The sequence below is a fragment of the Dicentrarchus labrax genome, unplaced genomic scaffold, assembly GCF_905237075.1.
Source record: "Dicentrarchus labrax unplaced genomic scaffold, dlabrax2021, whole genome shotgun sequence".
Taxonomy (NCBI): domain Eukaryota; kingdom Metazoa; phylum Chordata; class Actinopteri; family Moronidae; genus Dicentrarchus; species Dicentrarchus labrax.
In genome coordinates, this window is record NW_026136717.1 from 14,994,522 (window position 1) to 15,011,728 (window position 17,207).

The window sequence follows — 17,207 nt, forward strand, 5'->3', positions numbered from 1 at the left end:
GGCTTACAAAAATACATCCCTGCAGCACTCTATTGATTAAAATGGAGGAAAGAGTAGTGTGAGCGCCTAGTGCAGTGGACATTAAGGGTAATACTAAAATCTCACAGGAAGTTTATTTTATTTTCAACTTCCTTTACATTGTTGTTTAGTATTTGTCACTCTGCCATGAAATGCTATTAAGGATGTCTCTGCACCACCTGACTTGCAGATGCATGCAGTCAGTTTGTCTCAGGAGTAAAGAGTTAAAGTAAGTAATGGGAAGTGAAATGAACTTTAAGTGTTTGTTGACAACCTCGTTATGTGTTCTTTCTCTTTCTGCTATTTCATTCTGTGGTCATTATGTAGTTGTTGTTATTATTATTATTATTTACTGCAATTATTATAATGATGCTTACAATTAACCATGATTATATGAAAGATAAGAGCAACAAAAAAAGGCGGCAAAGATGTGAGAGGAATGAGGGAGTGCTGCTGAGGCAGCTGGTCTGGAGGGCCGCATCACAGCAGGCGCCACCATGGCAACAGCAGGTCATAATGACAGACAGGCAGAGGGGCACACAGCATCGTGATTGCTTCAGTCACATTCCTATCAAACACACCGCTTTGCATTTAGTTTTTGTCCCTCTGAGAAGCAATTTGTCTATTCATTTAGGCAGGCGTGCCGGATGGAGGTAATTTCAAACGACTGATTGCAGGCTGAAATGTCTGGTTTGGGTCTTTGGGGAAATAGAAACCATTTAGAATCAGAATCTTAATTGAGCAACTGCCGCTGTGTGTTATGTATTGCTGCTGATGAAGAGTGTGTGTGTGTGTGTGTGTGTGTGTGTGTGTGCATTGCTCTAATATTCAGAATAATTCAAGCCAGTGCATATCTGAATAAATCTGCATTGAATAGAGAAATGGCAGACACAAAAAACACGTTCACTTGCAGATGAATTGAAATCATTCAAACTTTATTCATCACGTTCACCACCCATCACTACAAAGCTTTGGGGCCCCTAGCTCTGATTGTCGCTAGCCATTTGTTCAGAGCCCCGTCACCCACCCCAAACTCTTCAACTCAATCGCCAAAATGAAAGAAAAGTCTTCTCAGTTCACAGATAAGTCCATAAACAGAGGATGGAAATAGATGATGAGCATATTAAAGAGGCAATAGAGGAAAATACAGTGAGAGAATTATCAAGTATGCCACTTTCACCCAATGTTGATAAACTGTTTCTATTTTATTCTCCTGCAACATAAAATCTCAGCAGGGACCCAAAAAAGAAAGACGCCCAGTTTCATTTTCTGGTCAAAACAAAAAAAAACACAAAAGCTTTGCGTCACACTAAAAATAAAAAAAGAGGGAGGGGCAGCTAATGTGAGGATGGTGAGATTTTAGCATACTGTTTTTACAGCCCCTCGGGCATTTTCAGTGAAGAATAGCCGACACTTTAGACACGACAGCATGACCATTACTGAAACTCTCTCACAAGAAGCAGAACAGCCGGGCGAACAACTCGTACAATCAAAAGAGCACTTAGAGAGACTCACAGCCAGGGAGAAATGGATCATAAATGAACAGTTGAGGGGAAATAAAAGAATATTTTTCGGTTGGCTCCCAGTCAGACACACACATGGGAGGAAGAGTATTTTCAAATACCTACTCTGATTGTACTTTTTAGCTTATTTATCGGTATTTACCACAGTTTGATTTATGCATTTGACCATTAGGTTATTATCCCATTTATGCATTTGTACTGACAGTACCTGAACTCCATAATAAGGTTATAACCATGAAATTGTGAAATAATCCAACCAAATGTTAAAACTCAGCTTTTTGTTATACAATGTTATTTCATCCTGCCTCGTCTCACAGTTACAGTTTGTGTCTGGTCATTTTTACTTCGTTCCAACAGTTTTTATTCCAAACTGTCCCTACTCCAAAATGTGTCCATCTAATCATCCAAACACAAGCGACAGCCAATTACTTCGCCGCCTTTGTCCTTTTTGTCTTGTCTCGTTTACAATAAATGACTGTGGTCATTGAGAAAAAAATGGTGTGAAATAAAAAGGCAGGCTTTGAAAAGAGACATTTTGATATGAAATAAAAGTGAACAGCTGAGTTTTATTTCACAGTTTTGATTGATGATTAGATGTTTGGACTGTATTTATTCAGATGATTGTTTTATTATTTTATTTAAGTCATTTAATATTGATCACTTTAGGTTTCAGTAAATGTTTGATGAGCAGCAGACAAACACATATATTTAGTTTTTTCTTGTCATTTTACAGCAGGTTGAAGCAATTCAGGAGTTTCACTCAAAGCCAAAATGCATTCTGGCACGTAGCAGCTGAATTCAAACTAATTCACATATTACTGAGGGTCAGCATAATCATCAGACTGATTTAAAGGATAAGGTTGGTGATATTCTATATTTCTCCGCCTGTGACCCAATCCCATGAAAAGACCAAACCCAGCAATGAATTGAACCAACTAGCAAGTCAAAGCCTGATATATCGTCCATTGTTGTAAAAAAAAAAAAAAACTATAAAAAATTAGGGCAGGTTATTTAAAAAATGGCAGAAATAGTCTCTTATGCACTAAATGTATATTCATCCACAGCTGTAAATACACAATTGACCACTGTTTGATTAACATTTAGTGCCCAGCAGTTTTAGTAAATTATGGAGCCTTTTTGAATAATTAAACTACATATTTGTGACCTGCTTTTAAAAATGTACATCTTCAGCAGGAACCAATGCACTTGACAGAATAGGGAAGTTGGCAGGCAGACAGTACACATTGTTGGTTTTGGTCTTTTTGTGGGATTTGTTGTCAGTGAGAAAAACATATAAAAATGCCAGCCTTATCCTTTAAAGTGAGTGGAGCCGTTTTTACAGTGTTTGTACCTTGAAGAAATGTTACACATATCTGAACACATTCTAAATACCAGTAAATAAATAAAAACTGCTGTGCATCTCGTGCTTTCAAAGCTGAGGTTCCCCGGTATGTTCAGATAAGCACACTTTGAATTCACATATTCATACACAGTCACTTCATAGAACTGTTTATCCACCACTTTCCTCCCGCTCCACATTTCATTCCTGTCAGAGCAGCAGTGGTTTGTGTGTTTTTCATTATCGTAACCTACAGCACGACAGACTCCAACCACAAAAGCATTGTGTGGTTGAGCACTTAAACACGGCTAAATGAAAGATTAATTTTAAAGCGACTACACTTGTTTCGATGTGCGGTTTTCAGAAGTGGTCTGTAGTTGTGCATTATGTAAAACATGTATAGAATGAATTTTTTACATCATTGCCACATGTCTTGTTCCATCTCTGTTGCCTGAAGTGGTATGCTGAACATGAGGGTCCACTAACTGGATGGCAAAGAACAGTTTTTCATTCATGAAAAATAACTGTTAAAAATACAGTAATGGGACTCTTCATGTCCCGATAATAAATAATACATAGTCTTAATAAATCTCACACACATTACTTCCTTTTGTTGCCATGCCAACTTGGCTGGCCATGGAAAAAAAATACAACATGACGCAGAGAGAGCCACTTCCTGGCTCACACACACACACACACACACACACACACACACACACACACACACAGTCACTCACACAAATACACACAGACATCCTTCCTCCGCCCCAAAGTTACTTAGCAGTACCCTGCTGATCATAGGAATAAAAGAACATAAATGACACATTAAATATGAGGAGAATGCATTAAAAATGGATCACAGCTGAGATAAGTGATGACATTTTAAGATCCCAGCCGACCCAGCCGGCCCACCAGCCTTGTGAGGCTTTAAACATCATACAACGACACTCTCGCTTTGTCCTCCTGCGCTTCTGGGTTCAGAATGAGCAGCTCTCGCCCTTTCCTCGTATTCATAATGAAAATGTACGGCCGTGTAACCTAAGAATATGGGCCATAGGAGGGCCATGAGAGGAGACGATTAAATATTCAAACGCCAAAACCCACAGGCTTCAAGTCATTGTCCTGTCAAGTTGTTTTACGTTTTTGTTTTTGCCAATGTGTGCGGCGTGGGGTTGCTGGTAGGTTATTAAATCCATGCCTTTCATACAGAACGTAGGCCTGGAGGTCTTATTGCAATAACACCCAACATTAAAATAAAACCCCACATCCAGAAACCTTGAATCAACGTAAAGTCTCTACAATGTGACATGTGATGTCAGTTGTGGGTCTTAGGGGGACCGGAATCAGGGGTGAACCGGGTTGAAGAAAGCAAGGTGTGAGCACTGTTCTCTGGCTTAAGAGCCTGACCAGAGGGTAGCAGCAGGGATGAGAGGATGGAGAGAAGGATGCAGGGAAGAAGCCAGAGGGGTAGTCCGCTGAAGGGATACAGTTCATGTGTGTGTTCAGTCTCTGTGTGAGAATCCAGCAGTCTTTAGGCATACCCTCTGGGTAAGGTCTCTCTCTTTCTGTCAATCTCACTTTTTAACCCCCCCTCCCTCCATTGCTTTAGGCTTTAGAGTTTGTAAGAGAAGAAGAAGAAGAGAAGAGTTGTTGATTGTGCTGTATTAATGGTTTTGAGGTTATCTCAATGTCTGTCTGGCCTCTTAGGAGGCTTTTTGGAAGCCTGACAGCTGATCCCTTTATGTCATTATGTCTCTCTCAAGGACTTTAAATGGCATATGTTAGTGAGAGAGAGCAAAAGAGAGCTCGAGCAACAGAGAATGAAAGCAAGAAACATGATACTATAACAGTGTGATACACACAAAGCCCACTCTGTGCCTGACAATAGGCCCGATATCGCCGCTTCCCTATTGAGTCCCGGTCGCACATAACAGATTTGCTTCAAAGAACCACTTTCACCTAAAACCCTCTCCCCTCCGCTGTGTTTGGGCGTGCAGAGGCGTGCAAATTGAGACGAGTCCTAGTGTAGATTTCTCCCACCCTTGTGTGTGCCAACCCGGATACTTTTTCACAGACCAGAGAGGGGAGAGATTCAAGTTCATGTCCAGATATGTCTAACCCCCTTTCCCTCCTTTACACTCATTTATTTTTACCACAAACTCTGTCTGGAAGGGACAGGAGAGACATTGATTTAGGAACCCGGACTTTTTTCCCAAGGACGCCCTTATTTCCAACACCCCCGACCAACCAAGCAGCATTATCTCAGGGTCAGGATGGGTACAACAATGCAGTCTGTTGGGCACTCAGATTATATTCAAGTCTCTATTTTTCAGTCTATGAGGCCTGGGACTGTGAGGAATTAGGCCCTAACTTTGTGGTCCGACCTTCAGTTCCTGCAACGGGCTTTGAGGTGGAGGTGGACCCTGTTCCTGATGCAGGGCCAGGGGCTGCAGGGGGCAGTTGACTGCGTTGCACTTGAGGATGCCGAGGAAGGACTGCACGTATGGGCTGCTGGAGGGGATGTGACTGCTGTGGAGACCGGAGCTGGTAGCCTCGGCGGTAGCGCAGTGATTGGGAACGTAGGAGCACCCGTGTGTACTGGACCTCAGGCATGATGAGCTTGAGGCAGAGCTCCTGGGCCTGGCTCGAGAACCCACGGCTGAGATTTACCGGGAGGTCGTAGCCCACAATGTCGACTTTTCCACTAGGCTGCCAAGGGCGGAGATCCTTGTTTTTGATCTGGGCGGCTGACCGGAGAAGCGGCATACGCCCACCGAAGCAACTTCTCATTAGCCTCTCCTGGGCTCGCCGAAGGAGTCGCACTTCCCTTGCCACACAGGCTGGACCCAGAGCTGAAAGCTGGCGCCACAATGAGGCGTTGAAGTGGTCGTAGAGAAGTGCGTCTAAGGAATTCCAGGCACGGATCTTTGAGGGAAGACCTGGTGTCAGGCTCCGCTTTGAGCTTGGTGTCCGCATGTTGAGCTTAACATACAGGATATCATCCAGATCCCAGGAGAGGAGATGGCGAAGGAGAACCAATGACTCATCAAAGTATTCAGCAATCATCACCAGGGAGAAAACTCGCTCCACCTCTGCCAGAAAGGCCCGTGCATACGCCACATCTGTTGCTGGGCGATCCTTGTCTCCGCCCAGGTCGAAAGCCAAGGTGTTGCGTGCATACATGGAGTCCTTCTCATCGGGTCGGTAGTAGCGCCAGGGCTCCTCTAAGAAAGCCTCCAAGGAGCCGTTGGGGACCCTTTTGAAGCTCTGACAGTACTGGTTGTAGTAACTGAACAAGGATTCAAACATGGAGCCGGGCTCTCTCAGGATTGTGATATATATTGTGTCATTGGGCATCAGACGCTGCAGCTCTGCCTTGTTGAAGCGCATGTGGCTGGTGATGATGTTCGGCGGTAGCGTGTGCGGGTGGACAAAGTGAGAAGTGAAGGAGCGCGGGTAGCAGAACTGGTGGCTGCAGGCCTGCACGGGCAACGCCACAGTGAGGTTGTTGCGCTCTGCAAAGCGGAAAAGCAGGTTCTGCATGGTGGTGCTGGCCGTTTTGTGGGTCTTGAGGAAGGCCACATTAGTGTGCTTAGGTTTCAGGCCTGGGGCAGGGTGGGAACGGAGGGCAGGACAACCGAGGTGGAAGGCCTCCATGGTCCTGGAAGAAGAAAAAGAAAGTGTAATAATGTATTTGAAGCTCCATTAGCTCCAAAAAAAGGAGTAGCTATTCCACATAAAATGGTGACATTAGAGACACTGGACAGAAAATGGAAGAAACTGAAATGTGAAATGATATCGAAGGAATGATTTTCCAGCTAACTGAAATGTGAAATGATATCGAAGGAATGAATTCCCAGCTAACTGAAATGTGAAATGATATCGAAGGAATGAATTCCCAGCTGTTACTAAAAATGTGTTTTTGTGTTAAAAATGTAAAGAGTTTTGTCTGATGCAAATTGATTATTCAATCTTAATTTATGATTTTTTGATGTGTGAGTCCTTATTGTGATATCTATTATTACTGTAAGTATTGTGATAATGATGATTTCAGCCATATTCCCCAACCCTGCTACATACTCAAACTACAGTAGGCAATTTTTTGCATTTGCAATGTGATTTTGAAAATGTATACCAAGTAAAATACTATAATAAACAGAAAATATTCTGTATGAAAACTTACTTCTGTGCCTTCAGTGTCATTGTAGCCCATATGTAATGAATATTCATGATACGATTTTACCATAGCAAAGGAGCTAAATATAAAACACAGAAAAGTCCAATAATATGTAGCATTGGGTGCATACACTACTCACAAAAAGTTAGGGATATTCGGCTTTCGGATGAAATTTCAGAATGTACATAAAATGCACTATAACCTTTCCAGGTGATCTTAATTTGAACTTCTCTACTTAAATGCCCTACTTTCATGATATAATATCACTGTAGCATCAACTTTTTACATTTTCATGAAATTTCACCCGAAAGTGGTATATCCCTAACTTTTTGTGAGTAGTGTATATATTGAATACTCTGCAGTATTACAGCATGTAGTATTCAGTGGAAACTGAGCTAAAGGGTCAGATGTTGAAACAATGTCTGAGAAGTAGAGAGATGAAGTGCATAACAGTAAAGTTCACTGAAAAGAGACAGTAAAGACAGGAAGGGGGAAAAGGTTTTAAGAGCAAACCGTTAACGTTGAAAGGAGTACAAGAACAGAATACAGTCAAAGATCTACAATCCTTCTACTTTTATAATTGGTCCCTCAGCCCACTTGTCAGTGTATCTGCACACAAAGTCTCCATACATATTATAATAAGCCAGTCCCTCTGTTAATTGGTATTTAAAAGGAAAAGACAGGAGCTGCCATTGTCAGACTTTTCATTGCTATTCGTGCCATATGGACTCAAAGAGATATAGAGGGTACATAATGAGAGCAAGTGCATGTTTGCATATGTGTGGGCATGTATCACTCACCAGCTCAAGTGGCCCCCATGGTGCAGCAGAAGACTGACAGTACTGATGGCAACGAAGACCAGGAATATCTTCTTCTGCGACATCTCTCTCTCCTTCACTGGGACTGTGGGAGGTAGAGAAGAAGAGTGAGATGAATAGAGAACATAGGTGAAGGTAGAGCAGGAACGCACGAGAACGGCGGCAGCTGGAGGTGTAATGAGGAAGCGAAAATGAGGACGAGGAAGAAGGAGCACGCCGGTAAAAATGGGGAATTAGGCAGCGAGAGTGGAAACAGGAGAAAGGTTCAGAGGGAGAAAAGATGAAAGGAAGCAGACGTGAAAAGTGGAAGGACAGGAAGAAAAAGGGAAGAGACTGATACGATGAGGAGGATTTATTCAGCAAATAATGGCTAGGATCCATTAGCGGGAGAGGGTAGTGAGGCTTGGCTTTTGTCACTCTGTAATAATACAGTGAATGATACCTTCATTACCTTCCACAGCTGTAATAGTCACATTCACTGTTACACTCTTTTATATTCTCTTGGCTCACACCCTGGACAGATGGCCCCACGCATTAGGTCCTGTCAGTAATGAGGGACATGCATATGTGAAAAACCAACAGCACTTCACAGTGAGAGTGCTCTGTGACAGAAACTCCCCGTGTCACTTGACCCGCGCCGCCAAAACGCTACGACAGCAATGGAACCTGGGAAGGAGTCCAAGCCTCTCTCGACGGCATCTCACTTGCATAACAACGGCCGACGTCTCTCTCCTTGATTACACTGTCCTGTCACCGTCCACACACACACACACACACACATGCCAACAGTCATGAAAGTCAGCTCACATTACTCAAGGCAGCCGTATTTTACACTGCATGCTCCGTTTGGTGGATGCTTTTATCCGAATCATGGTGGAGGAGCATGAGTGCATCAATTTTGAGCTTGGATGGTCCCAGCAGGAAACCAGTGACCATGGCAGTGTTACTGCCACCCACTCAAATAAACGGGATCATTAAGGGTTTGCTGCACAGACAAGGACTTTGGTATGGGAGTAAAATAAGCGTTAAATCTGGCCAGACATATTGGTATTTTGATTTAGAGTCATGTAGTTTGCTTTCAAATCAAATAAAAATGTCAAGTGCTTGTCTTCTTTGACCAAAATCCCAAAATAAATCAATACACAATCATATAAAAGAGAGAAAAACTGCAAATCCTTACATTTGAGAAATGTGTGGCATTTTTTACTTAATGATGACTCAAAACCATTAATAAGTTATCTAAATATTTGGCCCAAAACTTTGTAAATGGTCTAATTTAAATTTCAGCATAATGTTTTAATCAATTCAATGCATTTTATTTCTAAACCAACTGTTAAAAAATGGAAATCTGGCTTGCAGGATCATTAATGAATAATAAGTCACAATAAAAACCACTAAAACGGTGTAACAACAAAGAGTAGTGAAGAAAAATTAGCCCCGGGTTCTAAGTAAGATCAAGATATATGTTTCCCAAATAATAATAATTAATCATTCAGTGAAGAATTGACAGCTGATCTCATTATTGAAGATTAAGAGAGAAACATGAATACTGACATTCCACTTGAGCAGCTGGGATTGTGCTGCTTCGGTGGTTGGGCTCAGTAGGGATGTGCGCAAACACACACAAATGCACAAAAACACTAAGCCTTCACTGATTCTAAACAGGCACTAATGCTCTCACACTAATTGATGCACAGATTGTTGTAGACACAATTTGCTTTTTGGCTAGTTAATCTTTTGTCAGTGTCAATACAGTATGTCCTCTGTCCTACTGATGGCCCCAATAATCCAACCACAATAGCATCTTATATTGTTCAATTTTTGAGTAAAAAGTCGAGGAACTTTATACTGATTGCTTCCAGATTAATGAAAGAGGGATACAACAACTCTGAGAGGGTAACAGTACAAACAATGACGCAGAATCTAACCTAACTAATCCATTTAACCACAGGTATTTTCATTACATCCCAATCCAAAGAGATTTTATTTGCAATGACATAATACAAACAAAAAAAACACAACAAACAACAACCAGCTATTCTTCACATATGCAAAGTTGAAACCAGACACTTGTTTAGTATTTTTGCTTGTTAAATCACTTAAATTTTAAGTCAGTCCTTAGGAAAACAACACATTAATCCCTCATGTAAATGTATTCATTTGCATCATCCCTAACTAGTGAAACAAGGAAATTCAGACTGTTTCTAAAGGCAATACATCATCATATTTCAAACTAATTTCAGCCCTTAAAAAAGCTCACCCAGCAAAACCCTTGAAAAACACAGTTTGGCTCTAAGTGCAGGGCTTAGTTCTTCTACCAAAGTATCTTTTTATATATAGCATGCCCAAATTGTTTTCTGCTACAAGTACACATCAGCTTTTAGAGAAGATTCTGGCCAGATTCAGCACAACTTGCGGCACTTTTAAGGCTCAGAAAATGTTTCCTTCATACTCTTTAATAAATAAAATGTCCTTTTTTAAAATATGCATCCTTTCTCCTTTACATTGTCCCTGTTTTTCTTAACAGTCTTAACACAGTCTGAGTAGTCGGAGATATTTGTGTTCATGTTTCCCCCCCTCAAGTAGAAGTCATTTGCTGCCATTATATCTTGCACCGCATGAAAAACAACCTCCAGTGACTTGAAAATTGCCTGAGCTGGATAATCCATCGCATTAAATATGACACCTTAATGTGGTTCTGCCACAGTTTCTGCTTTATTTCTATTTCAGCGTGCCTGAGTCGAGCGTTTTCATATCTGTGCTCTCGTCACATCATCCTCTCCTTACTGTTAATCACCTGACACAGACAGGAGGAGATTGAAATCTCTGCCAGGACGTAATCGCTGAAAAACATTTCACCTCAGCCGCTATATTATCAGATCTCTTTGTATTCAAAAAGGGGTGGGGCAGCAAACAGCAAAGAAAACCCTAAAGGTGTGTCCAGACTGAGGAGAATATTAGAGTTGGTGTAATTATAAACAAACTAAATTCACTCTAGGTGGCACAAACCCGTGTGAACATTGCACGTTGCAGAGAAGCTGTAGGGCTAAATCAAGCAAGAGAAATACAGAGAGGATCTGGGTGAAAATAACTTGACTGTCTGTGTATTGGCTGTTTGTAGCAAATAAACATCGCCTGCAAACATAATCCAGTCAAATTCTCACGAACGAAGCAAGGTGAAAACAAGAGTCCGTAGCCATGTTAGGCGCTCTGTAAAATGCTGAAATGCTCATAATGATGATGCTGACATGGTGATGCTAAGCAGGTAGAATACCTCCTTACCATATTGACCATCTTAGTTAATTAGCACAGAACGCAAAGTAGAGCTGAGGCTGGTGGGAATGTCATTTTGCTGTAAAAGTAGGAAGAAATTGACCTGCAGGTAGTGCTAGAAGGTCAGTTTCCGTCAACAGGTTTCATGCTCTGGATTCCATGAATGTCTAAAAAATTTCATGGCAATCCATCAAATAGTTGTTGAGATATCTCACTCTGGACCAAAGTAGTGGACTGAAGGTCTGACCGACCAACATCAGCATCCACTAGCATGTTCAATCTTAATGTTCCTTAACCTGTGTAACTATTGCTAAAAATGTAACAAGAAATAGGCCTGTCTATGTGGTCATTTTATATAAACTATTTACTCATTTAATTTGCAGAAATTGTGCTATATCGTGATATGTATCATTACTGGAACATACAATTACCTATATATATGAGATTTTGATTATATTGCACAACCCTAATCGTAGTCATGTTTAAAAGAAACCAACATCGACTGATGGTTGGAAACTGGAAAAGTTGTCTCCTGTGTTATCGTCTCAACCTTTTGTTGACACATTCAACCAACCCAACATCCTCCCCACACAGACTTTATCACTCTATAATGATGTCACTTTATTTCCTATTTTGCTCAAATTATTGAACATAAACATCGTTCTGGGGCATTTGCTGAAATGACTGATGCTGTCGTCACTCTCAATTATTTAGGTGGGTATAATCTTGTTATAATTATCAGATATGATGGCCAAAACTATGAAAAAAGACCCAAATTGTAATAAAACTATCACAGCTTCGTGCCTAACTCCAACATCCTTACATTCCTCAGAAACACTTGCATGAAGTGGAACAGGATGAACTTTTCATTATTATCCTAGAAAATGTCACCTCTTCCAGGTTGGTCAATTACATTTAGTTACACTGGCCTCTTTGACTCAAGGTTAGGTCTCATTTGCATAGGAAAATGTCACTGTAACTGTTTTGAATGAAGCATTAATGAAAAGCACGGACTGATCCACCCTGATTCACACAGTAGTGGGATGCAGTAAAATGCAGCGCTGCAGCTGGTGCTCGGCACTGATACGACATCGTTAGCACAATGGAACCATGCAGCAGAGATGCTGGAGCTATTTGGGGGGGGGTTAGAGGAGCTGGTTCGTAGCCTTGTGTGTGTGTGTGTGTGTGTGTGTGTGTGTGTGTGTGTGTGTGTGTGTGTGTGTGTGTGTGTGTGTGTGTGTGTGTGAGGGGATGGAGGTAGATCATGTGTCACAGAGAGTTAATAAGAAAGGGATTTAAGTGGCTTTCAGTAGACAGACTCGACCTCTCCTCCTTCTCTGCTGCCATCTTCTCCTCCCTTCACCTCCTCCTCCTCCCCTCTCCTCCTTCTTCACCAACACTCTGGCCTCTTTAATTATAATGGTCTGATTAGGTTTCTCTTACGATCGCTGCAGATATGAAAGCAAAGTGAGAGGACACCCGATCCCCCCCTGTACGTGGACAATGATTTCAGAAAAAGGAGACAGACAGGAGAAGGGATACCTTATCTTATTTGTGTATTGATTTAATGATTAAATGATGGATAATCCACAAGGAGGTGTATGTTTTAAAGGATTTCAACACATGACATGAAGGTAAAGAACCACCTGATGTGCAGCGTCCTCAGCGGAGGATTTCAAGTAATCCTTTAATGCAGACCTCAGAGTGGATTATCCGTTTTACATCGTGGTCACTCGCCAAAGATTTTAAATAAGAGCATTCGCTGGTTACTTGAATGTTTGGGACTCAGGGGTAAAAGGTTAGGAGGCAAAAGTTAGTCACTCTCATATGGTTAGCAACATAGTGCAGGAGGGTGATTAAAACTGAGCCAGAGCACATGTGCATTTAAGTGTTTTACGACTAGAGCCCAACAAATACTGGACTTTTAAAGTTGCTACTGAGAATATTTTATTATTCAATAAAAACTCAAATATATTGCACTTTGATACGTAAAATAAAAGTCATCCCTGTCTCCTTGAAGTTATGTTTATATACTACAAATCTGCAACAGCAATGCAATGCGTAATCCACCATATCAGCAAAATGTTCACTTACAATGCATTTCACTTGTTTTCCTATACTATCCCCATTACTAACATATAACTGAAACCATAATCTTTAACCTTAACCAAAGAGCTTTGTTGTCTAAACCTAACCACATCCCTGGTGTCTGGTGTCAAAGTCCTACGCTTTGTACAGCTACCCCGACATCCTGCCTGCAACAAATGTAGCACTTCTGTCAAATAAAACATGTAGCTAGTGAACATAATCCAGGCAGCCATTACCTCAAAATGCTTTTACCAAAACAAATGATTGGTGTATAAAGTGATCTGACAACAGGCTTGCAAATAAAAGCAGCCTATGAAACATTTACATGCTGTAATTTGTTTGTCGTATCTGTGATGATAAGCCATTATCAGCTGATAATACTGGCCTGCCGATACATCAGTTACGCTCTATTTAAGATACACCCTGAGCTAACAGAAAACAATTTTCACCACAAGTGAATAAATATAATATTTATGAACAGATTTTTGTTGACATCACATAACTTTTTTCCAATAACTGGCAGTTAATTTCATCTTGCATTCCCCTACATGAATAAGTGACTAGTTTCTGTACGGGTGACATTTTGGATTTGAGCTTATTTGTGTGCCCTGGAGCCTCTGTGTGTGGCTTTGCCTGCTTACAAACGTGTGTCTTCAGATGGAGATCTCTGAAGGAATTATTCTCACATCTCTCTTAAATTCTCCCCGCAGGTGATTCAATCTTTATTTCCCCTCTTCCCCCTGCACTTATTTTCCTTCTGACTCTTTTCTTTTTGTCAGTTTGCCTCCATCTCTCCCAGAGGTCTTTTGTTTTTTTTCGCTTCTGCTGCCGTGCGAAAATGTGGTATCTCCAAAATGTTGTTATGAGTCAATGAAAAAGAATGGAGGAAGTTTTGAAAAGAGTTTTGTCTCCTGTTAACTTCGAACCCGGGGTGAGTGTCACAGTCCCTGGCTCTGAAGCAGTGAGACAAACAAATAGAGAATTACAATTCAAAGCCAGAAAATACACACAACACACACTGACAGAAAGAAAATAACACAGACCAGCAAAACCCAACATGCACTATATGATCCAGGAACAAAACCACAGCTATAATCTGCACACACTTACACTGGCACACACAGATGTTCACCACACACACATTTACCCCCCCAGGCACACACACGTGCACACATCCATACACACAGCTGACCACAATCTAATGAGCGTATGAAGGTAGCTTCATGCTCTGTCCTCCAGCGCAACAGCAGCTGCTTCGCTGTATGATCTTGTCATCTGTACTGATCTCATATGATGACCTTTGACCTCTCCTAAGGGGCTTTTATACCCTTAAATGATCTGTAGGCTTTAAGAAAAATAACACGCACATTTTAGACTTAAAGCCCCCATATTTTATTCAATTTGTGAGCTATAATTCCCACCTTGTTATCAAATGATGTGTGCGTCTTTGTGCGTCCAAACCAGCCAGCATACCAAGCCATGACAAATGATATCCTATGCACATATGTCAGCTTGCCCCCCTCCCCTTTTCCCTCTTCAACACACACACACACACACACACACACACACACACACACACACACACACACACACACACAGCTGTTCAGGGCCCAGCCACCAGGGAGATGACCCACAGTCCGGCCATCAGTAACAGGATGACTGTTGCTGCGGGAGACCAAGGGCAAAGCCCGACGTACCATCATCTAACACTGTGTATAGATACAAACTAACACACGCACGCAGTCAGCTCTCGGACCCGAGGGGTACATTAGCATTAGTGCTGCCCTTCAACAGCAATGTGGGAAATGCTAGTTTATTTTAAATAAAAATCCATTCTCTCTCATAACCTTGACAAACATAACCATAGCTATCTGTATGGCTGGATAGAATAAAACTACAGGTACGTTTTAAAGTCCTTGAGCAAGACACTGGATCCCTCTCAGCTCAGGGGCAGTTGACCCTGAGGTCTGACCTAACAGTGTAGCCCAACAATTTTCCCCTGCAGGGATCAATAGGTATCACATCTGATTATTACTATTTACAAGGTGCAGTGACTCAGGCTTGACTTTGCCTTAAAGGAGTAGAATTTCACAAGGTAACCTTGTTGGGAAAAAAAAGAAACACCAACTGGACGAGGTTGTGCTGATAACAGCTGCAGCCTGATACAGAAATGTGTCTTTCCATTAACATCTGCAGCTGCCAATGAATTACGGCTCAAGGACAAAGACTTTATTTTCTTAATGATTTGAGGATTTACTCAAGAGTGGGGCAGTGAAATGCTAAGACCTGTTTTTAAATTATGAAACACACTGTGGAGAGCTACTGTATAAATCAGAAGTGGGGGGAGGGTGAATGAAAACCGTTAAGTTCTAAGAAATCCTCAAAGGCTGTTCTGGGCGATCTAAGAAATCCGTTCATTTTCCAGGAAGGCTGTTTGCTTACGTCTGAGGCTTTATCTCTGAAATCCTCAAAATCAATCTGAGATATGAGGCTTGAAATTATTTTCTACAGTCGTGCCTCCTCGCCTGCCCCTCTGCTGCTCCACCCATTCACTTTATGCCATTTGGTGAAGTCAAAGATGTTCCCAGAAGAGATATTTTTAAACCTATTTCATACTAGGGTCAGATGGGTACATTAAGGCAATATCAGGAAGTCATCCAAAGTCAAGCAGATAGAGATTCTCCTCTGTTGTAGCAGCATTAAAACTGTGTATATAACCTGCAGTGATGACTGTATCACAGAGTTAAATGCCCTGAAAACCTTCCTAAAACAGCTTTTTACTCAAACCAATGGGGTCCTACATGAACACACTGTTATATTTGTGTTTGGTCTGTTTTGAAAAAAGTATACTGAGGCCTTGACAGTGAAAGAGCTAGGGCAAACAACATTAGAACATTAGAATGACAGAGAAATTAGAAGTTGTCCAGCAAAAAAAGGTTTAACAAATTAACAACACAATGACGTATCAGCCAACAACTCACTGTGTTGGCCAATGAAATATGAATACCTTGCAAATATCACATTAGAGGATGAAATGACTGCTGTGGCTGATATGGTTGGATGGTGAAATCACTGAACTGTTTTAATTTACTTTGTCATCCTTGTTTTTGCCTTTTTGAGCAGTGAACCCAAAACTAATTTCATTAGCATTCAATATGCTTCAGTGCTCTGTAAGATGCTTTACATTGCTGCCTAATTTAAAAAAAAAAACTATATGCATTTTGTTTCAGGTTAGTTTGTTTCCAATTTGTTGTTATTTAAGACCAGAAGCAGCTGGGTGCGTAATAATCAGAGTTTATGATTTAGAGGATGGAGCTCAACGCGAGCTGCCGATGGACACGGTGCTGCATCAGTGTGAATCAAACACTTCTTATTTTGTGGGAGCCTTGAGTCGAAGAACATCACAGCTTCTGTCTCCAGCCGTGCACAGACTCTTTCTCTTATCGCTCTCTCCCCACGGTCTCCCTCCAATCCTCATTACTTTAATCTGAACTGCACCTCACTGACTTCCCCTTCTCTTCCTTCTCTTCCTCCTCTCCACTGGGCTTTTCCTCTCTCCATCACTCTACCCTCTAACCCTTTATCTTAACAGCAAAGGCAGCCACGGCTCTCTGGCCAGTGTCCCTGTGGTGCTTTTTAAGCATCTGCCCCACCCTGTTCCTGGACCTGTTAGAGACGCAGAGAAAGAGAATCAAATTGAGTGCATGTCTGTACTCGCACATGTATGTTAATGTACGTGTACGCAGCTGTGTTCGCTCGCATGTGTGTGTGTGTGCATGAGTGCGCCTGAGAGTGTCTGGATCATTACTTGTCTGCAGGGTAGACTCCCTGTGGACCCTCAGATACAGGCTTTATCTCACCCTAAATGACCCCCCAGAGAGAGTGATGAGAGTGCGGCGGAGAGGGAGAGAACAGAGGGAGAGAATAGGGTGAGTGAAAGACAGGGTGAGATCGGGGAGGAGAAGGAGAAC

The 17,207-nt window shown here is 41.7% G+C and overlaps 1 protein-coding gene across 1 annotated transcript in view; it reads right to left on the bottom strand.

Moving 5' to 3' along the window:
* Positions 1-932: 932 nt before the first annotated feature.
* gal3st3 (galactose-3-O-sulfotransferase 3) overlaps positions 933-17,207 on the bottom strand; it is a 32,436-nt gene continuing 16,161 nt past the window's right edge. The window contains exons 2-3 of the mRNA XM_051428916.1: positions 7,858-7,960; positions 933-6,541 (exon numbers count right to left, since the gene is read on the bottom strand). Of these exons, the coding sequence (XP_051284876.1) occupies positions 5,215-6,541; positions 7,858-7,940 (1,410 nt within the window). The 5' untranslated portion in view covers positions 7,941-7,960 and the 3' untranslated portion in view covers positions 933-5,214. The remainder of the gene's footprint in view (positions 6,542-7,857; positions 7,961-17,207) is intronic.